General features: G+C 31.7%; 2 protein-coding genes and 1 pseudogene across 3 annotated transcripts; 1 reads left to right on the top strand and 2 right to left on the bottom strand.

The window, feature by feature from the left end:
- Window positions 1–61: 61 nt before the first annotated feature.
- Window positions 62–1,117, top strand: LOC104736384 (uncharacterized; annotated as a pseudogene). Its single transcript, XR_015577930.1, has 2 exons — window positions 62–199; window positions 326–1,117. The product of XR_015577930.1 is annotated as an uncharacterized LOC104736384 (transcript).
- Window positions 1,118–1,127: 10 nt separating this feature from the next.
- On the bottom strand, window positions 1,128–4,900 carry LOC104736385 (coiled-coil domain-containing protein SCD2-like). Its single transcript, XM_010456356.3, has 17 exons — window positions 4,492–4,900; window positions 4,210–4,394; window positions 4,011–4,089; window positions 3,865–3,906; window positions 3,712–3,774; window positions 3,146–3,195; window positions 3,016–3,043; window positions 2,820–2,894; window positions 2,629–2,739; window positions 2,490–2,550; window positions 2,215–2,331; window positions 2,000–2,112; window positions 1,851–1,911; window positions 1,718–1,759; window positions 1,595–1,635; window positions 1,358–1,487; window positions 1,128–1,269 (listed from the first exon to the last, which is right to left on the bottom strand). The coding sequence occupies exons 1-17, from the start codon at window positions 4,831–4,833 to the stop codon at window positions 1,139–1,141; spliced, it is 1,671 nt and encodes a 556-aa protein (XP_010454658.1). The 5' UTR covers window positions 4,834–4,900; the 3' UTR covers window positions 1,128–1,138.
- Window positions 4,901–5,130: 230 nt separating this feature from the next.
- LOC104736383 (uncharacterized) lies at window positions 5,131–8,212 on the bottom strand. The gene is made up of 14 exons (XM_010456354.3): window positions 7,997–8,212; window positions 7,800–7,902; window positions 7,551–7,652; window positions 7,357–7,454; window positions 7,183–7,266; window positions 6,929–7,065; window positions 6,752–6,824; window positions 6,607–6,652; window positions 6,398–6,507; window positions 6,194–6,301; window positions 6,054–6,113; window positions 5,901–5,962; window positions 5,484–5,799; window positions 5,131–5,401 (listed from the first exon to the last, which is right to left on the bottom strand). Exons 1-14 carry the CDS (start codon window positions 8,075–8,077, stop codon window positions 5,189–5,191), a joined length of 1,593 nt encoding a protein of 530 aa, XP_010454656.1. The 5' UTR covers window positions 8,078–8,212; the 3' UTR covers window positions 5,131–5,188.
- Between the last annotated feature and the right edge of the window lie 6,011 nt (window positions 8,213–14,223).

The raw sequence follows: 14,223 nt of genomic DNA, 5'->3' as shown, positions 1-14,223 counted from the left end.
AATAGTTAGTGCTAATATTGAATTGAGAAAATGGAAATTTAATATTTTGTCAACTTATTTCCGAAATTATAAATATTAACAAAATAAAAATAAACAGAGCTAGGGTTTACATCTGTTCTCTAGTCACCGAGTCTCTCTTCCTTATACCTCTGAATTCGCCGGATACTTCATCCTCCAAGAATCTGTCATCTCCATAGAGGTAAAATTGAATCTGATCTTCACCAAATCCTTTATCACCTTTTCGTCTTCTTCTTCTTCTTGTAAATCAAATCAATCAATCCTATTTTCGCAAAATCAAGTTTTGTTTGATTGTTTTTTTTTTTAGGGGGAGCAATGAGTAAACGAAGACGCCCAGAGCCGAAATTAACGGGACGTGATCCGAACGAAGCACACGAGAAGAAGCTTCTCGATTTTATTAGAAGCAAGCAAGGAACAGGAGCAACTATGTACGAGATTAAAGCCGATAAAACCATCCCACCGACTCTGTTTACTCGACTGGTCAATTCTCTCAAGAAGAAGAGTCTCATCAAAGACGTACCAACCATTAACAACAGAGGTCATAAACATTTTCTAGCTGTTGAGTTTGAGCCTGATAAAGAACTCACTGGTGGGGAATGGTACACTGATGGTACCCTTGACGTGTCCAAGATCGAAGATTTGAAAGCCAAGTGTGTTGATTTTGGAGAGGCATAGGCATAGGGTTGTTACTTTGGATGTTATGTGTGCTTATTTTGTTAAAGAGGAGAAGTTGAGTGAGGAGCAGACTAAGGAGATACTCAAGAATTTGGTTTTGGATAATCTGATCATTGAGGTGAAGAGCACTGGATTGAACGAGTTTGCTTCTACCAGGATTGGAGAAGTTTGCTACAGGTTGACTGGGAAAAAATCTGGTAATGGTGAGGCTAGAGCTGGAGCTTTTGCTTCGATTCCTTGTGGTGCTTGTCCTCATATTGGGCTTTGTTCACCTGGTGGTGCTATCTCCCCTACTACATGTGTTTATTTTCAGAAATGGCTAGACTTTTAGCTCTCTCTCTTTTTTCTTGGGGATTAATAATACTTAATAAAGATGTTACAATTGATGATGTTTTGTTTTTACATAATGGAATGCAATTTGATATATCTCTATAAATTTTAAGAGTTAGAGGTTGTGATTTGAGAGAGTAGAGGTAGGAGATGAAGATGGAAGAAGCTGATCGGTTTCTTTGCGACAAGCTTCCCATAATTGTTGCTCTACTCCTAGTTTCCTTAGCTCTAACAAACCTCGTTCCACTGGAAAAAGAGAACCAAGTTCTTAGTGTTATGTTAGTTAGAATCACAAGTAGGATAAAGGAAACTTTCAATTGGATAAGTTTATTACCGTCGACGACATCCTGAGAAGATGGAAATTTTCCTTCACTACGGCTGATCCAAAACTGCAGGCGTTCATCAGCAATGTCTTCTTCTACACCGTGCAGTTTGGCTCTACCCCAGAAGTACATCAGCCACGCCTGCATATATATAACCAAACCACATTGGTATAAGTTTACTTACCAACCATAATATACCAAAAATTACCATCTCTAGTAACTAAATGTGACAGTATAAACAAACTTACCTGCTTAAAGGCAACATCTTCTTGTTCCGCTTCTTTTATCTCTGCATTTGAGAAATATGTGATAGCATAGTAAGACTTTCATCAAGTTTAATATGTGAATGTACATGGAGACTCTTCTCTTACCGTATGTCTCCACAAATCTGAGTTCTCCATGCCCTTTGGAATCTGTAAGATGGGAGAAAACAGACCTAAAATCTCTCTGACTAGTAATAACAATTGTCATTGTGTACAAATTGATGATATATAGCATACATACCTTGACGAACCAAACTCGGTGTTCTCTTCTGTGCGAATGCAAGCATAACGGCATCCTCAACCTAAATTTAAAAATGCACTTGTAGAAGATCTCAAGGGGAACCTCATCATTGTAAATAAAGTAAGGTGGATGACATCAGTTAATGGTACCTTTAAGGACGCTAGCTCTCTCAAACCCATCTCAACTGAAAGCATGCTTTCGATATTTCCTTCACCAGTTATATCCTTTGAAAATCTAGCAGTTTTGCTGTGATCACTCCCACCTGATCAATTCCAAAAGGGTGGTGGTAAATAAAGATGATGCAGAGAAAAATATCAGGGCAACCTTGTCCATTTTATAAATATAGCAAGTATTTTAGACTAGCCTTCATCCTGAGATAACTCCTTGGCCTTTTGTGCTGCAGATATGACCAGCTCAAGTGGAAGAGGGGCCAAAGCAGACCACTTTTCATGCCTCGATGATGCTATGTCCGAACAAATGCCTATATACGGAAGCCACAGGAAAAGCAAATATAAGCCTTTGGCCCATATTAGAGAATACTGAGAATGTGTATCATGAGAAAACATTCTAAAGTTCAGAAACTTAACACCGATTCGAGAAGCAAAATTTATGGTGGTACAAAATGGATGCATCACTTACCATTCTGCACTGCCAAACCCCAATACCGGGCAAGCCAGCATCTCTTCAAGGCTACTTCCTCCTAGATGATCATTTTTTTCCATACAATCAGAAATCTTTAAACATGAGGGTTAACGAGACTGGGGACTTCTCAACATACCATTTCGTCCTGTGTTAAAATCATCCTTTGAGTCATCGTACGAACAGCCTTTGCTTCTGACTCTGCTTCTTGAAGCCGTTCTGCTGCTGTTGCGGCCTCATCCTTCAGACTCTGAACATAGAGACATGATTTCATCATGCTTATTAGAATATAACACATATTATGAAACCAATGCAAACAGTATAACTTACCTGAAGTTCTGAGCGTAGGGAAACAACTTTATCCTGTTTCCCATCTTTTTTCTCGTTAGCAGCCTTAAGAGCAACCTGTTAACAGGTACCATTATGCCAGCAAATCAGTCTAAATATCCATAAATTATTCTTTGAGCAAAAGTTAGAGATCGACCAAAGAAACGATAAAAGATATTTTATTCCTCTACACACTAACCTCTCGTTGGCGCAATGCCGCTTCCTTCCTGAAGGAAATCACAATTCATCATGAGCTGTATAACTACTGCCATTATGACAGTGCCATATATCCTAAATAAAAGAAAGAAAAAGAGGTCACAGGATCTCACCTACTTAACAATTTGGCCTCCAGAGACACTCCTTCTCCAAGAGAAGCAACCTTTTAGGACAAGGAAAAAAAACAAATGAATCTGTCACTAGTTGCCAGTATCAACATGTCATTCCAAGTTATATGTATGCAAATTCAATTGGATCTACTTTTCCTAGACATAAGAGTATTTGTTCCATCGCATTTGCGTGTATGTATGGCCTCAAAGCTGTCTGCATCTTCACTTGATTTGTCCCTATTATGATACTGATATCATAGTATAACTTCATCGGATTTGCATTTATGCTTCGTCAATCAAACACCCTAAATATTTCCTCCGGGTTACAGTTGCATAATGGTATGTAACTAAATTCTGTCTTTCACTAGACATACCTTTTTTTTTTTTTTTTTGGCAACCTCACTAGACATACCTTAAGATGCACAATATAGATACAAGACAAGAGGCTTTTTTCAACAAGATAATGAAAGATACACTACTATTGTCAATAAAGAGACCATAGTTCTATCCCAAAAACCGAAAGTACAAATTCAGTGAAGATGCACTAGTAATGAAAAGTGGATCGAAACCTGTTTCTCAAGCTCCCGAGCCCTTGCTTCTGCTGCCTCGCGTTTTTCTTCTGCATGGTAAAGCTGTAATCCAGAACAACTGTTATGAAAAAACAGAGGAGGACAGATTATATATGTAAAAAAAAAATTTAGTGACAAGACAAGACGTTGAACCTTCTCCAATACAATCTCATTCTCCTCTTGTAGCAGATCCACCTGAAAAATTAACATAAAGTCAACCTCTCAACTCAAAATCTTCTTTAAAATATAACATTAATCTGCAAAATCCACAAGGTTTAAAAAATAAATGTCCACAATACTTCATCTCGAAGAGCTGAAGCTTCTCGCTGATACCCCTTATCTCTCGAGTTTACCAAGCGTGGTACATCACTAAAGTATCTGAAAACATCAAATATGTGTAAGTAAGAGTAATCACTCAGACAAAACCAAAACTCAAGCAAGGAAGCAACATGTTCCCTAGACAAACAATAAGAAGGAATATGTTTTTTTTTTATTCACCTTTGATCTCTACCCTTAAATGAATGATCAATTGGAGGAATAATCACCGGAGGTTTCAAAGACGCCTTATTCGGCATCCAAACCGGAGACGCGTTCGGAGGTAACGATCTACCAAACGTTGATGGCCTTCCAGTAGATGAAGAACGCACTGAAGTCACTTGCTCTGTAATGATGTTTCTACCTATCTAATCAAATCATAATACCAAACAAAAATTACCAATAAGCACCAAAACTAACTCATCTCAATCAATCCGAATCTGTTTCTTAGAATCTTAATTATACCGCAGGTGACTGAGATCGATTACGTCGAGCGAAGGAACCGTTGATAGCTCCTCCAGAAGAAGGTTGTGCGAATTTGAAATCATGATCGTCGTCGTCATCATCATCATCATCATCGTCATCATCTTCCTCGTTGTCCTTGTTATGTAAGGCCATAACCTTTGCTAACTGTTGAGCAGCGGCCTTAGTAGCTACGTTCTGAGTCCGTTTGACGGTAGATAAGCCACCGAGCTGATTTCGATGAGCGGGAGACATCGATGACGATCTCGATTCCGTAACGTTAGATGATCTGGTCCATTGATGACGAGCGTACACTGGACTCCTCGCCCTCGTCGTGAGATCCATCTCTCAGCTCTCTCTCTCTCTCTCTGAAAAAAAATGTGGGAGGGATTTTGGTAAGCAGTTTAAACAAATAAAAATGGGAAAATGGGAAAGAGTAAAGAAACGACGCCGTTTACTGCGGAGAAGAACACATGCCTTTAAGATTAGATTTGCCGGAGGAAAATATGGAACCTTCTTTAATTATTTTTTAGTCAACTACAGATTTGATTTTAATTATTTTATTGATACTTACATATATGACTTATGAAGTGCTTTACTGGTACTAGATTATGATTCAAAGGCAAGTCAAATAAGCAATCGTTGACAAATAAAAGGACTCAAAGCTTTACCTCAAAAGATGAAGTTGTTTTTTTTTTGTTTACAATTCTTGAGATGGAATTAAAGGGAAAACAGTATCGAACACTACCCTAGCAAAGACATGTCTAATTTCAGGAAAATCCCCTGAGAGTAACGAACCATACTCGATCTTGCTTCCTTGTTTCGCCTCAAATCCCATTTGTTGTCTCTCTTCTTTTCTCACACACTCGAAGATTCTGCCTGCTCTCAGGTACAATTGCAACGGTATAAACACCTACCAACAAGTAACCAAAACATATTAGGACATCGGTTTCACACTTTGTATTGTAAACATTTGTTGAAGAGATTTTTATTACCATATCTGAATACGGTGCTTGAGGGTAAGCTGCCATAGCTTTCGATATAAAATATCCATCAGTCATCTGGTTTAAGGCATCTCTGATAAATGCATCAAGATCCATGACTTCGTCCAACATGGCTTCGAAGTTAAGATTCTCCTCGCGCTCTACTAGCTCGATGAAGCTTTTATCGTGTGGCCTAGTGATCTTCTTTGTGATTTCCACTGCTTCTAGAATATCTCTACAGTTGTTAACAGCAAGGCTAAACGCAGCTACAACTAAAGGACTTCGAGGTTGATCTGCTAGTGCTTTATGAAACGCCAATATTGCTATCCTATAAAATTTTCTAGATATGATATCATACCACACTAAGAAGGAGGAGAAATGCGCAACTCCATAAGATAAGACATGAATTCAGATGAGGATCTTTCTTACCATAAGCTGCTGTGACAAGGTCTATCAGGCGCTAACAGTTTATCCAAATTAGCAAAGAGAGACTGCATCAAAGAATTCAGTTTCAGTTTCTTGACTCGATTTTGTAAACGACAATCACATCTAGAACTATATAAGAGACGCCTTCTTTCTGACCAGAAGCATGTTAGTCCTTTTGTCACGTCTCCTGAAACCACTACGTACAAGATACGCTGCCTGTGAAATCAAAGGTAATAGACGAACATTAGTAATTAAGGCAAAACAAAGAGACAGAAACAAACCATGCTTCCATTTACCTGAATTGGTAGAAGAATCTCTAGGATCCCAAATTTCCACAACAATCTTAAAGAAGCTTCTGCTGATCCATAAGCTAACATGTAATTCATTTCCATCAAGATCCTTCCCTGACAGAATCATCCATGAACACGATATAGGCTAGCACAATATGCAAAGATTGTATATTTCTAATTTAGAAGATAGATGGTGTAGTGTGAGCCTACCTTGTCAAGTCTTTGTACTAGCAACGAAAGGTTCTTAATATAATGAGATGTTTCCTTGGACATTCTGAAACCTAAACGTGCAGCAATTCTAATGGCACGAAGAATCCGAGCTGGAAATGTCATAAATGATGAGCTTAATAAGTTTTCACTCTATAGAGACTAAATAAATAGGTTACAGGGAAAATTATATCTTCTTTTGACAAACTTACCACAGTCCTGTTGAAACGATGTGCCAGCGTGAATCACTGTTCGAACCTGTGATTGGAGAACCACACTGAGAATAAATGTAAAATCACCAAAAATGGTCTGAAATTGTTATCTGAAAGCAAATTAAAGTAGAATACATTCACAAACTTTAGCTTTTTTAATATCTTCTATTCCTCCAAGATAGTCATATACCACTTTGGCATATGGATCAAACATCAACCTGAGGTAGGAAAAACAATGTAAACACACAAAGATACATGAGGAAGGAGAATCTTGAAAATACTAATGAAACAACAAAACCAGTGAAGTATTAACAGTGATTACCCATTAATTGTGAAATCACGTTGCAAACAGTTATTCAAACGGATACAGTCCTCGTCACCATCTGAGCCACTCGATTCTTTGAGTTCTGTTCTCATGTTTCCCCGGGAATTCTGTGCAGAGGTACTAAAACTCGAAACCTACTTACATAAAAAGAAAGTCTAATGAAAAAATAACAAAAGCAATGTGAATTCAAACACAAAAGCTTGTTCCAACGTGTGTTTGAAAGAAATAAATAGACTAGTCTAAAAACAAACCTCTACTAAATCATCTCCAACGTGTACATGACATATAGGAAACCTTCTTCCAACAATTTCACATCTTGGGAAAGTCCGAACAACCTAAGCATCATCGAAGCCCAAAAAAAAACTCAAAATCAGATTGGGATAATGTAAACTGTGATAAAAAAAAAAAAAAAAAACAGGACCAACCTCTTTAAGTTCTGCAGAGGTGAGTATATCAAAGTCTTTCGGTGTCCTCTTTAGAATAAGATCCCGTACACAGCCTCCCACAAGGTAAACATCATGTCCTAGAGATTACATAAGCAATAATATGAGACATAGTTGAATAAAGTTTTGAATACTTAGGAGAAATCTAAGGGACTTTAAAACTATCAATCATCAACCTTTGCTCTTAAGGCCATTAAGCACTTTTCTAGTGGGTATTGCAATCATTGAACTGCTTATCCCAAGGTCTTTTGAATTCAGTTGCTTCCACTCACAACCCCCTTTCATTTGCCAAATCAATCAAATCAAACAAAAATATAAGAACTAATTAGTATCTACCCAAAAATGTTTGACATATCAACAAGATTGTAGAATACATTATGACTAACAACAATGAATTCATGACTAAATCATAAACTTAAGCTTACTTGTTCGATCAGCAGCCTTGTCTTGACGATCACCGTTGTCTTTGATGAAACCATCTGAGTCATCAATTGTCTCAATTGCAGCAGCAACAGTGTTGAACCGAATCTAAAAACCGAAACAGCCGAAATAAGATTAAAACATGTAAGCAGAATTATAAGTGTGTTAATGGTTCAAATAAAATTGGAAAAAGAGTTCACACCTTCCATAACCGGTGGTGGTACTGAAGAGTACGAACATGAAAATATGATCTGCAAGTGAAACCCACACTGGAAATCACCATGGGAATTGACAAAGAGTCAACATTTCATTGTTATGGACTTATGGGTTTTCAAGTAAGTTACCACAAAGGAGAAGATAGAGATAGAGAGAGAGACTTATAAAGTGTTCTTCTACTTACTGAGGTTGAAGCCGGTCCGGGAAGGAAAAGGTTTTTTGGCCGATACAACCCGTCACGCGCCGTTCTATTTGAAACTTTTGTCGTTTTAATGTTGCCTCATCGAACATCTTGCCGTTCTATCAAATACAATATTATAAATTATTCGAGTTGTGTATTTATTTGTATATTTAAATAAAATATCTTATTATATAAAATATGGTTTCAAAAGTTACTTACTCACTAGATCGTGACATATGTCAATTTCAAAAATTATTAACTCATCATATCGTGACAAATGTCAATTTTACACAAATTTATTATTTTAAAAGAAAAAAATTTTACTAACTCACCAGATCGTGACATGTGTCAATTTCAAAAATTACTAACTCACCAGATCGTGACAAGTGTCAATTTTACATAAATTTCTAATTGGAAAAGAATAAATCTTTTTTAAAAATCAAGAAATAAAAAAGTTACTAATCATAAAATCTTATTATAAAAAGATCATGACATGTGTCAAGTATACTAATGAGATGTTGACATGTGTCAAAAATTATTATTTTTTCAAAACAGCTAATTAAAATAATAGCATTAAATCTACATAAAATTTATATGTTTATATCTAAAAAAAAATTTGTAAGTAATAAGAATCCAGGTATATAGAGAAATATATGAGAACTTTTGATTGGTAGAAATAAGTTGAGAACTTACGATTCGAGAATATTTGAGACGAGGTCATAGTTCTAAGTAATTTTGGTACAATGCGATACTTCTGAGGAGTAAACAGGTCATCGATCCTTTAACGTGATTATGACATATATCATATTTTTGATTGTTTAGAAAGTTTATATTTTGAATTCTTTAGAATTTTCAAATTTTTAATTTTATTATGTTATATTAACTTTCTTTCAATTTCTCAATAAAAAACTATTATTGGATTGGTCATAAAATCATTGTACTCGAGTAGATAATTTTCACCAGTTGTTCATCCAAAATATCTTTAGAGTAAAAAAATTTATGGTTAAAAAAATTATGTCACAAATTTTTTTTAGTAATTATAAGAACTATAATTATGCCAAAATGAAAGTAAAGCAACATAAAATTTGTTTAATTCGTTTAAAAAACATTTTAGGTGGTGATAAAGAGCATACTTTAACAATAAAATAATTTTGGGTGTAAGAGAATATTTTTAATGGTAAAACATACAGTAAAATTGTACATGGTTATTAATTATATGTTGTTTTGATGAATTTTTTGCATGTAAAATATTTTGTAATAAGTTGTGAAATGTTCTTGAAATTTGACAATAATAATATTTGTAATGATAAGTAAAGTTTTGGTGGGGTATAAATTAGCTTTAGATTATTGTAATAATTGTTATAATATATTTAAAATATAAAAATATAAATAAGTATATGAAGGTAAATACAAATATGATTTTTTTTCTCCAACTAAAATTATTAAAATATTTACTTCAAGAAATATTTTTTGTTTCTATTTTAAAAAAGTTGGTTAGGGTTTAGGATTTATTTTCTTCAATATCTTTTGTTTCTATTTTTTAAAAATTGGTTAGGATTGAAAATTTATTTTCTTCAACAATTTTAAAACCCGCACATCGTGCGGGCCCTTATCTAGTATAATATAAAAACATCTTTTCAAAATTTCTAAATTAGTCTACCATAAAATTATTTGATTTTAAGATTTACTTTTACTTTTAAAAATGAAAATACTTTTTATATCGTTAAGTTGTCTTGATATTAAGTTACTTAAAATGATGATAGAATCAAAGGAAAAATAAATACAACTTATCATTATTGTTGAATATTATGTATGTTTTTCATATATTAGAACATATTGGATTTTTTAAAATTACTCTATCATAAAATAAATTTATTTTAATTTTTACTTTACAAAGTATGAAAATATTTAATATCTGAATATAATATCTTATCCGAACTCACTCGGACAATAGCCAATTTGTTTTACAAATATAGTAAATTCTTTATTTAATGCAGATTTGAGGATTTTGTTTTCTAACAATTGGAAAATTGTCAACCAATCCCTTCTCATTTGTCAAATCCAGACTTTGAGAGTTCTGACTATGATAACCACATTTTACAATGAAAAATGGTTACAAAAATTTTAAATATATATAAATAGAAGAATGCAAATTAGGACTAAAACTGGTGACATATGATTTAAAATTTTAGAAATCCCATTGTACCCTCCATTTTGAAATATTTTCTCAAATTTAAATAGATTTAAGGATTTTTATAATTAATATTTTTCTTTATAGAAAAAAATAATATATAATCAGAGAACAAACTATATAACGAATGAGATATTTTATATTATCCAATCTAATTATTGTATATTTAACTATCAATATTTCTTCTCAGTATACATATTATATGATTATTCTTTAGGATACAACTTTTGTACAATTAGAAAATAGATGATTGTCAATGCGACATATGTATTGTGTATTTATTTTTGTGTATTAATATCAAAAGGCTAATTTATGACTATTTTTTGTATGATTTATAATTTATAAGAAAGAATGTCACTTAGCTAAAGACATCAATTTTCTTTTGAAAAAAGTCAACAATGAAGTTCTTAAGTTTAAAATGAAATAAAATAGGTCTAATAAGAATTTAGATAGTCTTGTCATGTTACATTTTTAATTTGTGAATAATACAGTGAAATGTGGACTTTTAATCCTAAAGTTAGTTTATATCTTCATATTCAAATTTGTTTAACTTACAATATGATTGTCATAAAACATGTTATATAATTGAGACTCCATAAAATCAATATATTCACTTATTTCGCATAGTTGACCGTTGTAATAAGATATTCAAATAACACTCATAAATAAATAAATATATATATATATATATATATATCCAAAATAAGGTACCACTGAAAGTTATAGAAAAAAAAAGTAAGAATTGTATTTTTAGAAAAATAACTCATTTGTAGTCATATTTATGTGAATTTTCCAACATCAGTCATGTTAACCAATTTTTATATATAGAGAAAATCAATGAAAATTATGTGTTTGTGCTTGAGTTTAGCATTTGCAGTTTGCAAAATTAAATTATGGGTCATATATGGTGTTAAATTCTTAAAAAATACTTCCAAATATTTACATTTTCTAAATATCCGTTTATTATTAATTCAGACGTACATTTTGTCAAAGTAACCTTTTTGTAAAATTTATTTACAGAAAGGTTACTTTGACAAAATGTACGTCTGAATTAATAATAAACGGATATTTAGATATCAAAACTCAAGTTAATATTTGTAATATAATCATATTTTAAACTAGTACCAAAAACACACTTTAAATAATTCTAAGAGAAATTAATATATATATATTTTAAATATTTTAGATATTTTTAACTTGTTGAAAAAACTTAAATTCTTGCTGATCATTATATGGAGCGGGTAAGACTTTACACATATATGATTATATAGTTTTTTACGGGTTGGTCTACTAATATAGACAAAATATTTTTGTTTGATATCAAACAAGTTAGCGAGAAGTGTTACACCAATCCTAACTGATACCAAACATACACAAAAAGAAAAATCCATCAAAATTACAAAATCTAAATATTAATCAAAACATAATAAAACAAAAAAATATAACATACATTTTTTCTTAATAAAAAAAATTATCCCACGGAATACCGCAGGTTAAAACATAGTCAAATACATTAAGGGGAGTGTATTCAACTTGACATTTTAAGTGATTTGTGTAAAATTTACAAATTATATGTTATTCAATCATGGATTTTAAAAAGTCTATTAAAATCCACTGTTATTGAACTGATGATTTAAAATCTACTTTAAAATCCATTAAAATCTCTTGTTATTGAACTGGTGATTTAAAAATCTACTTTTCTTTAAAATCTACTATTATTCAAAACAGCTTTGTGGATTAGGATTTTAATAATTTTTAGGATTCTGGAGGATTTGTTTAGTTAAAAATACAGAAACCCAAATCTCATGGTTTTAGGTGGGATTTGAAATTTTTTTACAGAAAATCATGTGAACTTCCCTAAAATCTATCAAAATTCTAAATTTCCTAAATCCCATCAAATTCTCCAAAATCATGGTTTGAATACACCCTCCTTAATCATATGCATGGAGAATTAGTCGACTTTGCATTTTTTTTTCTCCTGTAATTCGATTTAGAGCTTTGTTAGATAGTTTACTGACTTATTGTGATTCAATTAAAATTTTGTAGAGGATAAAATTTTTGGTAAAGAAGTATGTAAAATTTATTAAACTGAGCTGATAGGAAAATACTTTTTAAATTAGGGAAAGTTTTTTTTAACAACATTACCTAATTTATAAGAAAAATGAAATCTGTATAGAAAGTTGGAAACAAATGTATAAAAATGGATAATTATATAAAAAATGAAATCTATACTAATAAAAGTAGGAGCTATAAGCTCCTAAGGCCGTCCACATAGGATTTTAAACAACCAATAGAAATTTGACATATCACTTATTAACATTTTATACAATTTCCAGAATTTTCTATATTAAAAATTATTTTAAACAACCTATCATGATTTGACATGTCATTCATTAACATTTTTTAAATTTACATAATTTTTTAGAAAAAAGGAAAATTTTAAATTTATGGAAATCAAAGAACTAAACACAATATCCCACATCAGCTAGAAATTTTTTAGACAATGGTTCAGAACCAGTATAAATAAGATTAATATGCTTCCAACAACGAATGTGCAGGAAAGCTTGATTTATCAGGCGTCCAAGTTTAAAAGTTTTATTTGGTTTGATCTGGTTTTTTATTTGATCAAATTAAAACTTTAAACAGTTTCAAAAAAATATTATAATATTTAAAAAATTTAAAAGTTTAAATATTAAAAATATTGAAACTTTTAAAAGTTCTTAGCTTTTAAAAAGTTTTTAAATATTATAAGTTTTAAATTTTAAAAGTTTAAAATATTATAAATATTGAAAATTTTTAAAAGGTTCAAATTTTATATTTCGAAACTTTTTAAAAGTTTAAAATATTATAAATATTGATGCAAAACATAAATTATCTTATTTATCTACATTTGTGCTTTTTATTTCTTATGATTTTTAAAATATTGATGTAAAACATATTTTTGTGTATGATTTTATAGATGAGTTGATATTCTTTCATTAATTTTTTATTTTTGGGTCTAAGGAAGAAGGATTGACATCGCAAGACCTTAATTTGATGTTTGAGTCAAATTTTGAGATTTAAAGAAGAAAGATGGACGACAAACACACATGTTTTATTAGCTATACATAGGCATGACTAGGGTTTCGGTTGTGACAGTTAAGGTTTATTAACCATAGGTTATGGTTAGAAATTTTTGTAACCTTAACCAGAACCGTTTAACAAACGGTTAAACGGTTACGTTTAAATATGGTTACGGTTCAAGCGGTTACTGTTATATACGGTTACGGTTATTTGATAATATGATAAAATCAACTTATTTCTACCTTCTTCGTTGATATTATTTGATGATATAATATAATTGATATTATTTATTTATAATTAATATGTTTTTATAGTGTACTCATATTTCTATATATCATATGATTCATATTAAATAAATAATTATTAGTATATTTTATTATATTTTTAAAATATTATAAACCAAGTAAGGATTTTGGTTTGAGAAGTTTCTAAACGCGTGGATCTAAAACCAAATAAGTATATGGATAAAATTGTCAATAATTGGGTGCATGTGTTGACTATACTGGTAATCATGAATTTCACAAATTTTATGAGAAAAGAAATGATTTTGTTCTTGGAGTTTGATGGGTTAACTTGTGTGGTAGTCTAAAAAAGGTTTTTCAGTGGAAGAATATGAAGAAGTTGACGAGGAAGAAGAAGAAAAAAAGTATAACGAAGAACCAAACGGTAAAAGTTACGATAACAATTAACACAAAATTTGACAATGAAAATGACAAGAAAGAATATGAAAAATAAGAAAACATTGAATAAAAAACACGAAAACATAGGTGGTAGCGAT

The sequence above is a fragment of the Camelina sativa genome, chromosome 13 (assembly GCF_030686135.1).
Source record: "Camelina sativa cultivar CO46 ecotype springtype chromosome 13, ASM3068613v1".
NCBI classification, from domain to species: Eukaryota; Viridiplantae; Streptophyta; class Magnoliopsida; order Brassicales; family Brassicaceae; genus Camelina; species Camelina sativa.
Note: the sequence above shows the minus strand (reverse complement) of the source record. Positions and strands in the feature narration are given on the sequence as shown.